Source organism: Dendrobates tinctorius, unplaced genomic scaffold (assembly GCF_039654945.1).
Source record: "Dendrobates tinctorius isolate UK_male_01 unplaced genomic scaffold, ASM3965494v1 ptg000009l, whole genome shotgun sequence".
In the NCBI taxonomy this organism is placed as follows: Eukaryota; Metazoa; Chordata; class Amphibia; order Anura; family Dendrobatidae; genus Dendrobates; species Dendrobates tinctorius.
Genome location: NW_027361677.1, coordinates 5,854,469 through 5,872,496, shown reverse-complemented (window position 1 = coordinate 5,872,496; position 18,028 = coordinate 5,854,469). Strand labels below are relative to the sequence as shown.

At 45.4% G+C, this 18,028-nt stretch overlaps 1 protein-coding gene across 2 annotated transcripts; it reads left to right on the top strand.

Moving 5' to 3' along the window:
• The first annotated feature begins 505 nt into the window (after positions 1 to 505).
• Positions 506 to 14,599, top strand: ATMIN (ATM interactor). Of its 2 annotated transcripts, none has more exons than XM_073582447.1 (4): positions 506 to 792; positions 8,575 to 8,700; positions 9,004 to 9,203; positions 12,549 to 14,599. In XM_073582447.1, exons 1-4 carry the CDS (start codon positions 601 to 603, stop codon positions 14,239 to 14,241), a joined length of 2,211 nt encoding a protein of 736 aa, XP_073438548.1. In that variant the 5' UTR covers positions 506 to 600; the 3' UTR covers positions 14,242 to 14,599. The 2 variants fall into 2 exon arrangements, with proteins under 2 accessions (XP_073438548.1, XP_073438555.1); XM_073582454.1 differs by having other exon boundaries at positions 508 to 672.
• Positions 14,600 to 18,028: the final 3,429 nt, after the last annotated feature.

The following is an 18,028-nucleotide window of genomic DNA, read 5'->3' as shown; positions in this document are numbered from 1 at the left end:
TTTAGTTTGAGCTGTACAGTATAGATGAGATGGGTAGTGGTGACTTCCCCTTTAAGCCCATGACAAGCACCAATCATAAGACTGAGCCTTATGGCGGATCTCTCCCGGGCCTCACCATGAGGGGATACTCATTTTTCCATTAAATATTTGTGTTAGGGCGATAGGGACGGCTGAACCACCCAATAAACTACTTGTAAGACCACTTAAAGGGGAAATCCATTTTTCTGTAAGCTATGCAGTTTATTTCTTCATACCATCATATATCATGTAGGACACACTATACATGATTATTATGCTGAATGGCTGTAAATAAGGCTAATAAAATAAGCACATAGCAATGTTGGAACTATTTAACCAGTGTAGTAACACCACGCGGAAGGTTACTCACGCTGGGCGGAGTAACGTCTCACACATAACACGACCAGGCAAGTGATAGCTACGCCCAGGACTTAGCACCGCCTACATATGCAAATGAATCATATTTCTTCCAATGGCGTTAGTCTCCCGCGCTTCGCCCCGCCCCGGAAGTAGATTTGGTAGTGAGCGTCCTCCTAGGCTGCGGGGGGAGGTGTTTGGTGCCGGCGCCGTTGTAGCGGTAGCATGGCGGCCCGCGGAGTGCCCCGGGTCCGGGCGCTGTACTCCTGCGAGCACTGGGAGATTGTGAAGCCGTCGGTGAGTGAGCTCTCCCGGGAGGTCCGTACAAACATTCTGTGTACAGTGAATGGATGCGGTAAAGTGCTCCCTAACCCCCCTGCTCTGAACATGCACTTGGTGAAGTCTCATGGAGTGCAGGTGAGAGAATTCTGGGAAGTACCAAAAAGCAACACTGAAGAGGGGGGTTTGTAATAATCGCAACACAAATTCTGTGGAGGAGTAACATTGTGATTTCATGGCTGCTGCATTGTCTGCAGATGTGGGAAGCCGGGAGCACACGGGGGTCCTATTAGCCCATCCATCGTGCCATCACCAGGCACCAGACATCTGTTGATCTCCCATTGAAGCCCCTTTTCCCTTCCTGCTGAATACATTGTTTCTTTGCAATAAAACTGCCTTTTTTTTTTACATTCCTCTGTTGTTCCTCCTGGAAATACATTGACAGCTGGGATTTAAAGGGGTTGCGCAGTTTTATAGAAAAGGGGCTTAAGGGTAAATCAGTTTAGGGTTCCTGGGGGTCCGACATCTGGAATCCCCTCCGGTGGCAGGGGGTCCCAGCCTTCAGATCAATCACCCCTGACCCCTCTGTCGAGACCTGCTCTTCTCTCCATAACTGGGATCCCCTGTATGGCATGGAGAGACCACCATGGTGGAGAGGTAATGACGTACGCCCGCTGATCTCTGCTTTCATAGGACTTCCATTGAAGTGAATGGAGAGAGCCACAGGAGACAGATGTGGATCTCACCGCTAGTACCAGCACCTATCATACACCTGTTCTGTTGGTGGGAATCCACCTTTAATAGTGTAAAATATTTCCAAGAAATACTGATTTATCTTGGGGTCTTAATGAGGCCTCAATATGTGGAGGAAAACTACTGTTTGGGTGCACGGCGGGGCTTGGAAGGGAAGGAGCGCCATTTGACTTTTTTTTTAATACAAAATTTGATGGAATAATAAGCGGACGCCATGTTGCGTTTGGAGAGCCCCCGATGTGCCTAAACAGTGAAAACACCCCCCCCCCCCATAATATTTTGGAAACTAGGCCCCTTAGGGACCTTATCTAGATGTCTATTGAGCACCGTGAACCCCCAGGTGCTTCACAGACATTTATAACGTTAAGCCGTGAAAATAAGTCACATTTTTCCCACAAAAATCTTTTTAGCTACAAACTTTGTATTTTCACAAGGGCAAAAGGAGAAATTTCTCCTGAGTTCACCGATAGCCAATATGTGGTCGAAAACTACTTTTGAGGCACGGTGCAAAGCTCAGAAAGGAAGGAGCGCCATATTACAGCGCAGATTTTGCTGCACTTGTTTAGGGTGCCACGTTACATTGGCAGAGCCCCTGAGGTGCCAGAACAGCAGAAGCCCCCCACAAGTGACCCCATTTTACAAACTAGGTCTCTCAATTTATCTAGGGGTGCAGTGATCATCTTGACTCCACAGGTGTGTCACAGAATTTTATACCCATGGGCAGTGAAGAAAAATAATGTAGTTTTACCACCAATATGGTGTGTTAGCCCCAGACTTTACATTTTCATACTGGGAAAACAGTAAAAATGGCACCAAAATTTGTTCCACAATTTCTGTTGTATGTAGAAATACCTCATATGTGGCTTTACAGTACTGCTTAGCCACACGGCGAGACTCGGGAGGGACAGAGCGCTATATCCCTCCTGGAGCGCCGATTATCCTAGTCTGCCGATTCCATATAAAGAGCCCCTAATTGCTAGAAAAGCAGAATCCCCCCTCGAGTGACCTCAGTTTGGAAATGATACCCCTTTGGGAATTTATCTACTGGTGTAGTGATGATTTTGACTCTATGGCTGTTTTCCAGAAACAATCAGCTGTGGATGTTGCTGAGTGAAAATTGCAAATCTGACAATGTAGTGACCTGTACGTTGTAGTGACCAGTGCATTATGCCCAGCTCATGCTTCTGGAGGCAAGCACCTGTAAATTATAGGGGCTCTCATCACTACAGAAATGCCAAACATGTGGGCACTATATGCGGTTTGGGCACACTGGGGCTCAGAAGGAGCGGGCATTTGGATTTGGCAGTGGAGAATTTGCTGGATTTCTTTTGGTGGGTGAGGAGCTGTTTCGCTTTTCCAGAGTCATTGTGCTACCAGTAACGTGGAAGCCCCCTATATTTCCATTAACAGATGACGGATCTGAGTGAGCACTTGGTTTTTTTTTTTTGTGGATTGAGTGGAAGCTTTTATTGGGAACATTTTACATAACGTTTGGGATCACATTTATCCTGCGCTCTACTCTGAGCACTTACATCGGGGTTTCCATCTAAATCTGAGTGACGTGATTCAGATGAAACCCCTGATAAATCCATTCCCTATAGTGAGGCAGCAGAGTTACTCTGGACTCCGTCTGGCCTCTGTTCAGCCGTGTCCTTCTTCTGAGAAGTGCACAAAACTGGCTGACGGCAGTTTTATACAATCCTAAAAAGACAGACACCGCCAGATCACAGGTCCTGTGGTGCCCACAATGCCTCTATCTGCCTCATTATAGGGGATTTTCCATCGGGGGGTGCTGTCTGAATCGCGTATTTCAAGAGAGAACCCTGGTGTAAGCGCTCAGCGCAGAGCCGTACTACGATCTTTGGGAGGCAGAATGAAAAAAATCAACAGCAGGTGAAGAATTGGTTTTATTTTTTTTTTTTACACCGTTCCTCTTGTGATATAAGTGATTAGGCGACTTTATTCTTCGGGTCAGTGCGATTACAGCGATACCAGATTTATATGGGGGTCTATGTGTTTGGCTGCTGTCACACACTAAAAGACGCGTTTTATTGCGAAAACTAGTTTGTGTCGCCATATTTTTTTTTTCATATTTTGTCGGACAGTCATGTGCGGGCTTGTTTTTTGCAGGACAAGCTGACGTTTCTATTGGTACCAGTTTCAGGCACATGACATTTTTTGATCGCTTTTTATTCCGATTTTTGGGAAACAGAATGAACAAAAACCAGCAATTCAGAAATTGCTCTTTTTTATTTATTGGAGATGGATATCTCTTTTTTCATATTTATTTTTTTTCCTTTGGGGATTTTTAATTTTTTTTTTTTTTTTTTACACATTCTAACATTTATTTTTTTCACTTTATTGCATTGTCCCAGTATGGGACATCACTATATAACATCAGATTGCTGATCTGACAGGCAGGGAAGGAGGCATGCCGGCTGCCTCCTCTCAGCAGGCGCTCACAAGCCACCTTCCCTCCAGGACCCGGAAGGATCCCGTGGCCACCTTGGTGGCGGGGAGTCTCCATGAAGACCACCAGAACAAAGTGATCGCATCACGATATCCTGGTGGGGTGGGAGTGCGCAGGGAGCCCCCTAACTGCGCAATGCTTCTCACTACTGACATCGGCATCAGATGGGTTAAATTCCCACGATCGGTGATAGCACCGATCCATGGGAATTGCTGTGGGGTGTCAGCTGTCACATACAGCTGACATCTGCACCCGATTGCCATGGCGCTCAGTGTGAGGCCGTGCGATCGCTGTGCTGTCCTAGGACCGTTCTCGGCATAATCGCACCTCCGGCAGAGCAGTACTAGTACGGCGTGTGTCGCGAAGGGGTTAAAATAGGGACCAGTGACATACCAGCCTCCACTACATTTAAGGGGGAAAAAGAGACCTCGGTTGTGGGTATCCCAGTTGTCAGACCCCAGCAATTGTCACCTATGTAGTGCACAGGTGCTAGTTATACCCAGGATCCCCCGTTAGCTTTTGTACTCTTAGTTTCGTCGTGAAATGACTGCTCTTCACAGCGACCCTCCAGAACATGTAGGGGATAACCTCCCTTTCCACCTTGTTCTTCATTGTAGAAACCTGAAGAAGGAGCTGCGCGAATGATCATGAAGCTCAATGCTCCAGTATCCCTGGGGTCCCCTACTGTTCATGCATCCTCATTTCGGTCATCTTTGGTAGTTCAGTGACCATAATGAATTGCTGAGAAGACTCTGCTATGGAGAAGTTTATACGTTAGATCCTTGGAAAGCAGGGTGGTGGCCATTTTGGTCCACCCAGTCTACAAAAAATATAGATTTTTGGCCAATGAATGAAGTCTTCTTTTCCCCACATGCTTTAGAGTCCATATCAATATCTTTACCGTCCTCGCTGGTGAATCTCAAGAGCATGTTACATATGTAGTTATAAAGACTTTTGGAGAGCAGATGCAGAATAAGGCGCTGGCCCCAGCTAGGAACTTGAAGATGGGAAATGTTACTGGTGTGTGCTAGAAATATTACAAATCCTTGGCAGTCTGGTACTGATGTTGGCAGCATGCATGGGTGAATCTAGTTCAGGCCTTCACAACATATGGCCCATCAGATGATGTGCAGCCCACAGAGCTCTCCTGGAGACGCCGCTCCTTCTTCCCATATTGAAATGTATTCACGTCTTTCAGACAGAAATGAAGCTCCCTGCATCTCCTTGCTATTGAGGACATGCTGGGAAATGTGGGCTCATGCAATACAGATGTACATGTGTGGCGCCCCTGAGGCTCAGTTGCCACAGAGGTACTGCACCTTCTCCTAAGGTGTGGTGCCCCTCCATCCAGGTAAGTTGGGGGCTCCTGACCACGCGCCAACACTCGCACCCCACACAATAGAGTAGTTCAGCACAACCACATTGTGGATCCTTGCTTTTGGAAAGAAGCAGAGCACCTTTTGTGGTTCCCTGCTTGGAACACTAGATGTGCTGGGAGGTGGGTGGAGTTCAGAATATCTATATGAGCGGGATGGTTTAGGATGACAGGTCTGTCTGACAGGAGGTCAGTGAGGAAGGAAGCCCCTCGGGAGGAGTGGGGATCCCTGGAAGAATGGATGGAGGAAGGAGTGCTGCAGCTGCCTCAGTGATCTGGGCCGACTGGCACGGGAAAGGAAAAGGATGAGGACCTGAAGCCTGAGCTTCCATAGAAGGGAAAGACAAGTACGGAACATAGGAGTAAAAGGGAACACCGAGGACGTGGGTTAGAGGAAGAACCCTGCCTAGAAGTTATAAGCGCAAGGCCAGGGCCCGGTCCCTGAGGTTGTATGGACACTAATGGTTCTGCAGCAGACACCGGTGGAGTAGTGGGCTGTAAATGTACTACTCCCATCTAAGACTTGAGGGCACAACAGCAACATGGATAGAGAGCCGGGACTCAGGAGTAGAGAGTCCCCGAAGCAGGCTATAGCTGTCTGCCGTGCAAGTAGAGTTCTTGGGAACATCAGTCAGGAGGAACTCCAGTGTAACACGGTACTGGAGCTCTTCACACTTAAAGGCGCTATAGAGGAGACGTTCAGAAAAGGCACATAAGTTGGCGGAGTGTGGAAGGGAGCATTCCATCTTGCCTGGAGGTTGGCTGGGCCCCTGACCCGGAGGACACGGCACGGAAGCGGGCACTACAGACTGTGAGTAAAGCTTTGGAACTACATGCCCTGGTGTCCTGCGTCCGTCTGCCTGGCACTGCTACATCCCCTGCGCCGGACACTACACCATCTAAGTGTCTCCATATCCAAACTGCCCTGGGACAACAGCCCTGCCTGTGGAGGGCTATACCATCCTTGCTGCACCACACCATCTGTCCCGGAGGATCTGTCTGCAGCGTCGGCTTAACACCTCCCTTGCCGAACACCACAGGTGGCGTCACGAACTATTCCATTAACATCATTACACCATTCACATCTTCCTATTACTTGGGCGCCCAGGGCCACTGTCCGGGTCACCGCTGCTGTGACACATCCCACTGATACCGGCCCGGTACCGAGTACCCCACAGCCCTGGGAGGGCGACCCACATGGCTTTGACATTTGATTACAATTGATCACTGTAGTGAGCTTGGCACTGCATTCATGAACTGATAGAGGTTCTTTCACTGCATCCTGTACTGACGGTGGTTCTGGTGCTGTGTTCCTGTACTGACGGTGGTTCTGGTGCTGTGTTCATGTGCTGACTAGAGTTGAGTGACTTTGGTCGGATCGGGTTTCGTGAAACCCGAATGAAACAAAATAAGTTTCAGATGAAACTCGTCCGACTAGAGCAAAACAAAGTCGGAGTTTCGTCCGAAACCCGACCCCCAATGCAAGTCAATGGGAAATAAAAGTCGGACGAAACTCCGACTTTTTTTGCTCTAGTCGGACGAGTTTCATCTGAAACTTATTTTGTTTCATTCGGGTTTCACGAAACCCGTTCCGACCAAAGTCGCTCAACTCTAGTGCTGACTGTTTTTGGTGCTGCATTCATGTGCTGACGGTGGTTCTGAGCTTGTATACATGTAGCAATTCAGAACATCTTTCTTGGCCATGTTAAAACTTAGTGTCAGAACGTAGAGTTTTGAGATTATAAGAGGATTTGGTGCGTTTATGCATCTATAGTCCAAAAAAAATCAGTTTAATTCGGTGTGTTCACTCTGATTTATAATGCAGAAACTTTCCAAGTCCTTATCAAATACTCACCATTTGGTTCTGGTGATGTATTAATGTACTGATGGTGTTTCTGGTGATGTATTCATGTAACAAGCCATTTAAAAAAAATGTTGCTACCCTTGGGATTAGTTCAGTATGGCAATGTGGCCCTCGGACCAAAAATATGTTCTGCTTTCCTGATCTAGTGCATGGTGCTCATGATGATCTATGTTAGAGATTCTCACTAAATATATGGGTTGTTCACTTCTGGGGACTTTATTTTTACTGACGTGTGTTGTTTAAAAATCACTTTTATGGAATTTGGTTTCATTTAAAAGGGTGTACTGTTTTGCTTTTACAGACTTTTTCTTTTGCTGCACATTCAACTTTATAGACATAAATTAAATTAGAGGAGATCAGAAAAAGACCGATATAAGAGTTACAAACTCGCCTTCAGACCATCCAAAAGCAGCTCGGACAGATTCGCGGTTAACTCGCTCTGCAGCCGGCAAAAGACTGTGCGAGACACAGGCTGTAGAAGGCAAACGGTGCACAATATTGAATGAAACCCAATGCCCCTAAAATTATTTAGCTCAAATTACCATATTTTGGGGAATAGAAGACACATATGGCAAAATGGGACATAATGGGGAAATTAGGGTGGATTATGAAAGGAGGTCTAGTATAGCCCCCATTATAGTACCGTAAGACACGCCCCAAATTTTGGGAAGCAAAACGGGAAACATTTTTTTTAATGGTGTTGTGCTTTTATGGTAGTTTATCAGGAGGGCGGCTGCGGTGGAGCGGGGTCCCAGGAGCAGGGTTGCTGCTGTAAGAAGCTGGCGGCAGCTCCAAGAGATCAGTCTGCGCGTATTCCGCCTCTGATGGCCTTTTTCCCCAAGTGCATCACAGTGAAATAGCTGGGAAGTGCGGGGACTCCCCAACACTTTCCGAAAGGCCAGATCCCGCCACCGCTTCGCACCGCCAGACACCTCCCTCCTCAACCGCCACCAGTTTCTTGCAGCAGTGACCCTTCTCTCCACTACTGCCACCCACCTATTCTCCCTCGGTAATCTAGATTTGGATTATAAAATGCACCCCCCCCCCCCTTTACAGCCTCTCCAAATTTGCATTTTTTTTTTTTTTTTTCTTTTTAGAAAGTTACGGGATGACTTATGACTTTGTTACTTTATATTATTTTTTATTTTTCCTCCAGCATAGTAAATCTGTCCTCCTGATGTCCTTGAAGAGTCTCAGCTCATTGATGGTCACCATCTGCTGCTTCTTCTCATCTAGGGAGTTTCTTACTTTGTGCTTTCGGAAGTCTCCTAAGTCTGTTCCTCTCGGGAGCAGGTGTACGGCGTTGCCTGGTGCCATCAGATCTGTTCGGGCGCGCCGTTTAATGTGACATTTTATGCCACGCTGAATACGATGCATTTTATTTTTATAAACTATGTTCTATGTTTCTTATTACTGATCGATACTTTACACTTTTTTTTTTTTTCTTTCCTTTTGCAGGATGGAATAACAAATCCCACATTACGGAAAGATTTAAAGGCTTCACAGAAGCTGTACTGCTGTCCGATAGAAGGATGCCCGCGAGGAACCAACCGGCCTTTCTCACAGTTCTCCCGTGTAAAGCAGGTAGGTCTTCTGCTCACACAAAACCTGAGATGTGCAAGCATTGGACCACACATTTTTAGGGTTTGCATGTCCAACACTCCCACCAAAAAAAAAAAAGAAAGAGGATATGGTGAAGTATGAAGCAATCTCTCCCCTTATTGTTAAACTTGTGCCCCCCTTGTCGTCAGAGCATGAATCCCAAAGGTCCAGTAGATACTCCTCCTTCCACCACAGTGTAAAAAATAAACTACAGATGGGATTCTCTTTAGGATTTTATATTTTTTCCCTTTGTATCTGAGCTTACCATAACCTTACTTGTCACAGCACTTCATGAAAATGCACGCGGAAAAGAAGCACAAATGTGACAAATGCGGAAATTCATACGGCACCGAGTGGGACCTGAAGCGGCACATCGGCTACTGTGGGAAGACGTTCAGCTGCACATGTGGCTGTCCTTATGCCAGCAGAACGGCTCTGTTATCACATACCCACAGGATGGGTCACGAGATTCCTGTTGAACACAGGTAAAAGAATTATATGTAAGATTAATATTTAATGGCCTTCAGCTCGATTTCGAGGCATGGCGCCTTGATGGATGAACACTCTCTGTAGGAAGATCGATCTTGTGCAAGCCTAGATAGGTCCACCATCTTCTCTGTGATCTTGATAGTATCAAGCAATCAGGTTGCAGGTCTTCCGCTTCGCCCTCTTCATTCTAGTCTTCATGATGTCCTTCTCCAGTGATTGGACACATCATACGAAGAAATCAAAGTAGGCAAGTCGTAGCTTGGTGATCCTTGCTTCCGGTGACATGTCTGGCTTGATTTGTTCCAATATTGATTTTTGTCCTTCTTACCATCCATGGTATTGATACCATCCTTCTCCAGCACCACATTTTGATGGTGTTGATTCTTCTGTCTTGTTTATTTATCGTCCAGGTTTCCATACAGTAAAGACCAGACTAAAACTTTTTGTTTTTTTAAAAATTGGGGTAACTTCACACATTTCAGACTTGTTGCAGACACTTTCCATAACAAATCTAGAAGTCAGCAGACCTGCACAAAATCGTGTTGCTTTTTTTCTGCAAATTTCCCTCTGGATTTGAACCATATTTGGAAAAAGGTTCAGATCAAAGTGGTGGAGTTATGGAAATCACAGGATGTACAGTCATGGCCAAAAGTATTGACACCCCTGCAATTCTGTCAGATAATACTCAGTTTCTTCCTGAAAATGATTGCAAACACAAATTCTTTGGAAATATTCTCTTCATTTAATTTGTCTTAAATGAAAAAACACAAAAAGAATTGTCCTAAAGCCAAATTGGATATAATTCTACACCAAACTTAAAAAAGAGGGTGGACAAAAGTATTGGCACTGTTCGAAAAATCATGTGATGCTTCTCTAATTTGTGTAATTAACAGCACCTGTAACTTACCTGTGGCACCTAACAGGTGTTGGCAATAACTAAATCACACTTGCAGCCAGTTGACATGGATTAAAGTTGACTCAACCTCTGTCCTGTGTCCTTGTGTGTACCACATTGAGCATGGAGAAAAGAAAGAAGACCAAAGAACTGTCTGAGGACTTGAGAAACCAAATTGTTAGGAAGCATGAGCAATCTCAAGGCTACAAGTCCATCTCCAAAGACCTGAATGTTCCTGTGTCTACCGTGCGCAGTGTCATCAAGAAGTTTAAAGCCCATGGCACTGTGGCTAACCTCCCTAGATGTGGCCGGAAAAGAAAAATTGACAAGAGATTTCAACGCAAGATTGTGCGGATGTTGGATAAAGAACCTCCACTAACATCCAAACAAGTTCAAGCTGCCCTGCAGTCCGAGGGTGCAACAGTGTCAACCCGTACTATCTGTCGGCGTCTGAATGAAAAGGGACTGTATAGTGGGAGACCCAGGAAGACCCCACTTCTTACCCCGAGACATAAAAAAGCCAGGCTGGAGTTTGTCAAAACTTACCTGAAAAAGCCTAAAACGTTTTGGAAGAATGTTCTCTGGTCAGATGAGACAAAAGTAGAGCTTTTAGGGCAAAAGCATCAACATAGAGTTTACAGGAGAAAAAAGAGGCATTCAAAGAAAAGTACACGGTCCCTACAGTCAAACATGGCGGAGGTTCCCTGATGTTTTGGGGTTGCTTTGCTGCCTCTGGCACTGGACTGCTTGACCGTGTGCATGGCATTATGAAGTCAGAAGACTATCAACAAATTTTGCAGCATAATTTAGAGCCCAGTGTGAGAAAGCTGGGTCTCCCTCAGAGGTCATGGGTCTTCCAGCAGGACAATAACCCAAAACACACTTCAAAAAGCACTAGAAAATGGTTTGAGAGGAAGCACTGGAGACTTCTAAGGTGGCCAGCAATGAGTCCAGACCTGAATCCCATAGAACACTTGTGGAGAGATCTAAAAATGGCAGTTTGGAGAAGGCACCCTTCTAATATCAGGGACCTGGAGCAGTTTGCCAAAGAAGAATGGTCTAAAATTCCAGCAGAGCATTGTAAGAAATTCATTGATGGTTACCGGAAGCGGTTGGTCGCATTTATTTTGGCTAAAGGTTGTGCAATCAAGTATTAGGCTGAGGGTGCCAATACTTTTGTCCGGCCCATTTTTGGAGTTTTGTGTGAAATGATCAATGTTTTGCTTTTTGCTTCATTCTATTTTGTGTTTTTTTCATTTAAGACAAATTAAATGAAGATAATAATACCAAAGAATTTGTGTTTGCAATCATTTTCAGGAAGAAACTGAATATTATCTGACAGAATTGCAGGGGTGTCAATACTTTTGGCCATGACTGCATAAACATGTTGGTGATCTGCAAATGATTAAAAAATGGAAAAAAAAAATTTGCAAAACATCTGGATTTATGCAGTATGAGCGGCACTTGCTGATATCTCTGCACATATATATTCGGCTTCTATCAATGAGGTTATTAATGATTTGAGGAAAGTTCTGCCATGTTGGGCAAATCATCAAAGTCCCCGCTATGCGAGATGGGCGATTTTGCAGGCCACAGTTGCATATTTAGGCCACGCAGGCGACTCACAGTAGAGTAAGCTACATGCGGCCTGGCGTTGTCATGTTAAAACACATCTGGGAAACTTTGGAGAAATGGCCGTACCACTGGTTTTACCCATGCCTTCTCCATGGCACATCGCACCAGTTCTGCCTCCAGGACTGTGTTTGGTGGTGGCATAATATACGATAGCTGGACCCCTTCTTCAGACCCATTACACGAACCCTTTAGCATTACATGGATTTGGTCGTTGAACCAGTTGTATGGCCATTTATCCAAAGTATTCCAGGAGCCATTTTTCAACATGACACTGCCAAAGTGCTTGTGTTTAGTGTGAGTAGCCAGCAGCTTAAATGTGCTACTATAATTTGCAACGTCTCCAGACTTGTCTCCCTTCGAGCACATGCGGGACGTTATTGGTCTGTGATGACACAGAAGCTGCCAGTAGCGGATCTTGATGATTTGCCCAAGTGCCTTCAGCGAGGCAGCACCTTCCTCAGACAACCATTAACCTCACTGATGGCAACCAAGGCTGTAAGTACTGGGACTTCTGTTTGTGGCGCTCATTCCCTTCGCTGTATAAATCCAGATGTTCTTAAACTTTTTTTTTTTCTTTTCATAATTTGTATATCACTAATATCTCCATTCTATGATTTACAGAATTCCCTAACTTTTTTTTTTTCTTCTTGGTGTTGCAGTTTCATTGTTGAGTGTTACTTTTGTATATTTTAGCCACCCATACTTGACTGAGTGAAATTTGTAATGAACCTGCATTACATTCACAGACGAAAGTGACATGCCGCTGATTGAAAAATATAGGCAATGACATATATTTCTGGTTTGCTTGCAGAGATCCACCTGTAAAGAAGCGTAAACTTGAAGCATCTAAGCAAAATCAGAAAACTGTGCTAGAAGAGCAGCCCACCGTGTCCACAGCCAACACACACGTCAACCAGCAGGTGGCCGATATAAAGGCACTTGCCACAAATGAAACATACGAGAGTTCCCCTGTGACCGACATCCCTTGCATCCAGTCAAACCAAGCCCAAAAGCTTCTTTTACCAAAACCAAAATTGACTTTAATTAAGCTACCCGTGGTGCAACTGGCCCATCTCCCTGTCCTAGTGTCATCTGCAGAGTGCTCTATGAAGCCCATGATGGTGGCTGTTAATAATCGAGGGTCGGTAATGAGTACATTACAGATATTGCCGCCATATAACGGGACTGTTCTGTCTGGCATCGATACCGACACTTCCTTATCGAGTAGTTCTGTAAATACATATGTGCAGGTCAATATTGAAGCATCACAGCCCCCTATCTCCAACACTGTGATTACGAAAACCAGAACGACGTCTGATGTCCAAACCGACTTGTCGTTCTTCTCTCCTAACTCCTGGACCTCTCCCGAATCTTGCGTGTCATCTTTTTCTCAGACAGACTTGTCAATCAGTGCCCAGATGTCTCTACCTATTAGTGTAGAGACTCAGACGCTTCACGAAAGTGCTGCTTTTCCCACCAAATCTCTTTCGGAGGCCTCCATTAATCCTGGTGGCACTTACGGAATTTCTCGGGAAACCCAAACTAACTCTATGATGAGAGACAACCCTCTTCTGGTGGACCAGTCTGTCATGTGTGACAGTAACTTCACCAGCACTAGCTCTCTTTACACTGTATCTACACAAACAAACCAGGCGGGCCAAGCTTATATTTCAGGATCCTTGGGACAAAACCTTCTGGAAACCAGTAACCTTAAAGACCTAAGGGTTGAGGAGATTAAGCCAACCTCTTTCATGAATTTTAACACTCAAAATGGGACATTCCCACCACAAAACATGATCGATAACCAAACCCAAACCATGGAACTTTTGAGTGATCTGGAAAAGATCTTGTCGGACAACATTTCCGGCCAGTCCATGTCTGGCGGAGATCATAACCTGTCGTCTAATTGTAACCAGAACCCAAGTCTAGATTTCGACATAGATGAGTTCTTTTCCGCCTCAAACATCCAGACGCAGACGGACGAAAGTGTGTTGGGCAACCTCAATTCTGAATACTTGGATATCGAGACGCAGACGGACTTCTTGTTTTCCAACGATTCAGTCCAGCCTTTCACGAACAAAGGAAACTCCAACCTTCTTGGCATGGAAATGTTTGATACGCAAACCCAAACTGACCTCAACTACTTTCTAGACAATAGTTCTCACTTGCGTCTGGGGAACATCTTGAAGCAATCTAGTTTCTCGATGAGCACAGACTCTTCAGATGCTGAGAGCCACACAGATGGGGCATCGACCAGCAAATCGCTGCCTTGCCCCAGCCCCGAGAGTAATGTGCAGCTGAACTGTGCCGAAACGCAGACTACGGACAGCTCCTTTGATACTCTCGGAAGTCTCTTCTTGACTAGTAACGAGACCCAGACTGCAATGGACGACTTTCTCCTGGCTGACCTGGCATGGAATACAATGGAGTCTCAGTTCAGCTCGGTGGAGACCCAGACTTGTGAGGAGAGGGTCTCTTTATTCTCGGAGAAATCTGACAACTGAGCACTTCACCTCCGAACTAAACATGCCGATAGCAGCGAATGAACACTACTCCCCCTACTCTCTATATTTATTGGTTTGTCCATGCTTGTCTTCATGCAGCCTGCTAAACAAACCATCCTCTCCGTTCCGCACCCACCATGAAATGTGACAGCATCTGCATGGCGCACAAACTACTACGGCCTAATGAATTGACGCAATGCTATTTTTAGTGATTCTGAAATGCATGTGTAATTGTACATCATACTTGTAGGCGGCAGGCTACGTCTGTATATTGGCGATGACACACGGAAAAGCACTTTATTAATTTGGTTTTTCATTGTAAATTATTTATACTGTGATAAAAGAATATCTGTCAAAATGTCTCTTGTGGTTTTTGTGTATCTAATGAAAGGGCAGGTATTTTCGATGTGCAACACATTCCTCGCTATTCCTGTGCAAATTATGTGCTGCTATTTACCTGCAGATCTACCTTATAGGTACAGGTATATAGCACTTTAAACTGACCAAAATTTTTTTCTAAGCAATCTACGTGTTGTGGTTTATTTTTCCTTCCTTCAAGAAAGACTTGAGGTATCTATAGTCCAGGCACAACTTAAAACAATCTCTTTTGGGTTCATGCAGCCTCCTACCTCGATATATTAAAAATCGAAAAGGAATCAAGCACAGACATTTCTAAATTTGTCAACTGTTGCAGGACAGGCTTGATTGATTAGGAAAACACACCAAAAAAATGCATTGGTCAAATCATTTTACATAGCAGCGAAGGACAAAAGTTGTGAACAATGTCCTACGTGTACCCCCCCAAAAAAACAAAAAAGTTCTTAAGACGTAATCGCACTCAGATTTTGGTCCATGGTAAAAAATTGACAATCCGTTTAAAAAGAAAACAGGCAGGTAGTTGCTAATGGAGGAAATTATCTGCCTGATCTACCCGGCGCAGAGTGGTCACCAGTTGCTCCATTTTAACAAAGCAGTTCTTACTCTTCCGCTCTGCTGTCGACAGGTTGACTGCACACATCATGCTGATTGACAGCCAGCTCCCTGCCGTAAGGCAGTGGGGATCTGGCTGTCAGTCATTACATGGGCAGTCACGTTCCATCAACAGAGCAGAAGAGAAGCTGCTACTCTGACGTGATGTCAGCTGAATCGCCAGCAGGAGCGGTCTGCGTCAGCAGAGATCAGCATCGGTAGCAACCTAGATGCCTATTCGATCTTGGTCTTTTAGTGGAAAAATTATATAGCCCTAGATTATCCCTTCTGATAAACCGGTTAAAGGAGGTTATCACAGTTTAGCGGGTACTTGGATGCGTAGTGGGGTACTCATTGGAGCAGTATCACCTGATTTGCATGTCATGAGAACCTGCGAGCCATTGCAAACTTGTCATTTAGATGACTTACGTGGTGATCATTCTTTTTAACACAATTGTCTTTAAAAAAAAAAAAAAAAATCTCCAGATTTGGTGAACATTTTGCTTCATGTTTCAAAGACAAAAACAAAAGTGAACTCTAAATAAACATGTTTAGCCTTTAACCTTGGGGAAGCCAACACGCGCTATCTAAAAAAGAAAAGGAGAGGACTGTCGGAGGGCACTACCCGCAGGGATGGAGGATCAATAGCGGAGTGTATGCTCTTTATTTTTTTTAAAATGCACTTTCCAGGTCATTTCCCCCCCCCAGGTTCCATCACTCACATTCCCTTTTGAGGTCCACACCATCAAGCTCTTCCGTCCTCTCTCCCTTAGAGTAGCGGTCATATACTGACCCCCAGGCTCACCCACCCACTTCCTTGACCATTTCTCGGCCTGGCTACCACACTACATGTCCTCAGAACTACCAACTCTTATCCTGGGAGACTTCAACATCCCCATTAACAGCTCTACTTCCACAACTGCATCCCAGCTTCTATCACTAACCACCTCTCTAGGCTTCTCGCAGCTTTCAACCTCTGAAACACACAAAGATGGTAACACCCTTGATTTGGTCTTTGTCCGGCTCTGTTCAATCTCCCACCTAAATAACTCACCGCTTCTCTGACCACAACATTTTCTCCTTCACACTCACAAATCCTTGCCCACCCCAGCTCACTCCTACCTACCACAGTCAGAAATCTACAAGACATTAACCCTCAAACACTTTCAGACTCCCTACACTCATCTCTGTCCCCAATCTCCTCTCTTTCCTGTCCTAATCTGGCTGTTCATCACTACAATGACACTTAGAAGCACCCTTGACCAAGTAGCTCCCCTCACCCTCAGAATCTCTAAGCACAGAGTAAAACAGCCCTGGCTCACATCGCAAACTCAACTTTTCCAGCGATGCTCTAGGAGTGCTGAACGCCTATGGAGAAAAATCCACACACCAGAAGATTTCATCCACTTCAAATTTATGTTAAGAGCCTATAACGCTGCCCTTCACCTTGCCAAACAGACCTACTTCACCACCCTGATCTCCTCACTAGCCAACAACCCCAAGAAACTTTGACACCTTTCACTCCCTCCTCAGGCTGAAAGCACAAGCCCCTATCACAGACATTTGTGCTGATGACCTGGCCTCCCACTTTACAGAAAAAATAGATAATATCCGTCAGGAAATCTGCTCCCAAGCATCAAGTGCTGTGACTCCCATCCCTTCCTACATCTCCCCTGGCTCACTTTCCACATTTGATCCCATCACAGAAGTCTCCAGACTCCTCTCTTCTGACCACATGCACTACCGACCCCATTCCCTCACAACTCCTCCAGTCTCTCTCTCCAGTCGTCAAAACTCACCTAACTGCAATCTTTAATCTCTCCCTCTCCTCGGGCATTTTCCCATCCTCCTTCAAACACGCCATCGTTACTCCATTACTAAAGAAACCTGCTCTCAACCCATCCTGCACAAACTACAGACCAGTCTCCAATCTCCCCTTCATCTCTAAACTTTTGGAGCGCCTAGTTTACTCCCGCCTCACCCGTTACCTCTCCACTCACTCCCTTCTAGACCCTTCATAGTCCGGCTTCCGCCCCTACATTTGGCTGAAACTGCACTCAAAGTGACCAATGATCTTCTGACAGCAAAACTTAATGGTCACCACTCTCTGCTCATTCTTCTCGACCTATCTGCAGCTTTCGACACTGTTGACCACCATCTCCAACACTCTAGGCTCCTGTCACTAGGCATTAAGGACACCACTCTCTCCTGGTTCTCTTCCTATCTTTTTGACCGCTCCTTCAGCGTTTTGTTCTTTGGCTCCACTTCATCTCCTCTTCCTGTCGGGGTACCTCAGGGCTCAATCCTTGGCCCCCTTCTCTTCTCTCTCTACACAGCCCCAATTGGACAGACCATTAGCAGATTTGGCTTTCAGTATCATCTTTATGCTGATGACACAACTATATACGTCATTCCCTTATCTTACCCCCGCTGTACTACAGAACGCCAGTGACTGTCTGTCTGCAGTCTCCAGCATCATGTCCGCTCTCTATCTGAAACTCAACCTCTCCAAAACTGAACTACTTCTGCTCCCGCCGTCTACTAACCTCCCTAAATCTGACATTTCCCTCTCTGTGGGTGGCACCACAATATCACCCCGGCAGCAGGCGCGCTGTCTGGGTGTTATGTTTGACACCAATCTCTCCTTCACATCCCATATACAGTTAGGTCCATATAAATATTTGGACAGAAACAACATTTTTCTAATTTTGGTTCTAGACATTACCACAATGAATTTTAAACAAAACAATTCAGATGCAGTTGAAGTTCAGACTTTCAGCTTTCATTTGAGGGTATCCACATTAAAATTGGATGAAGG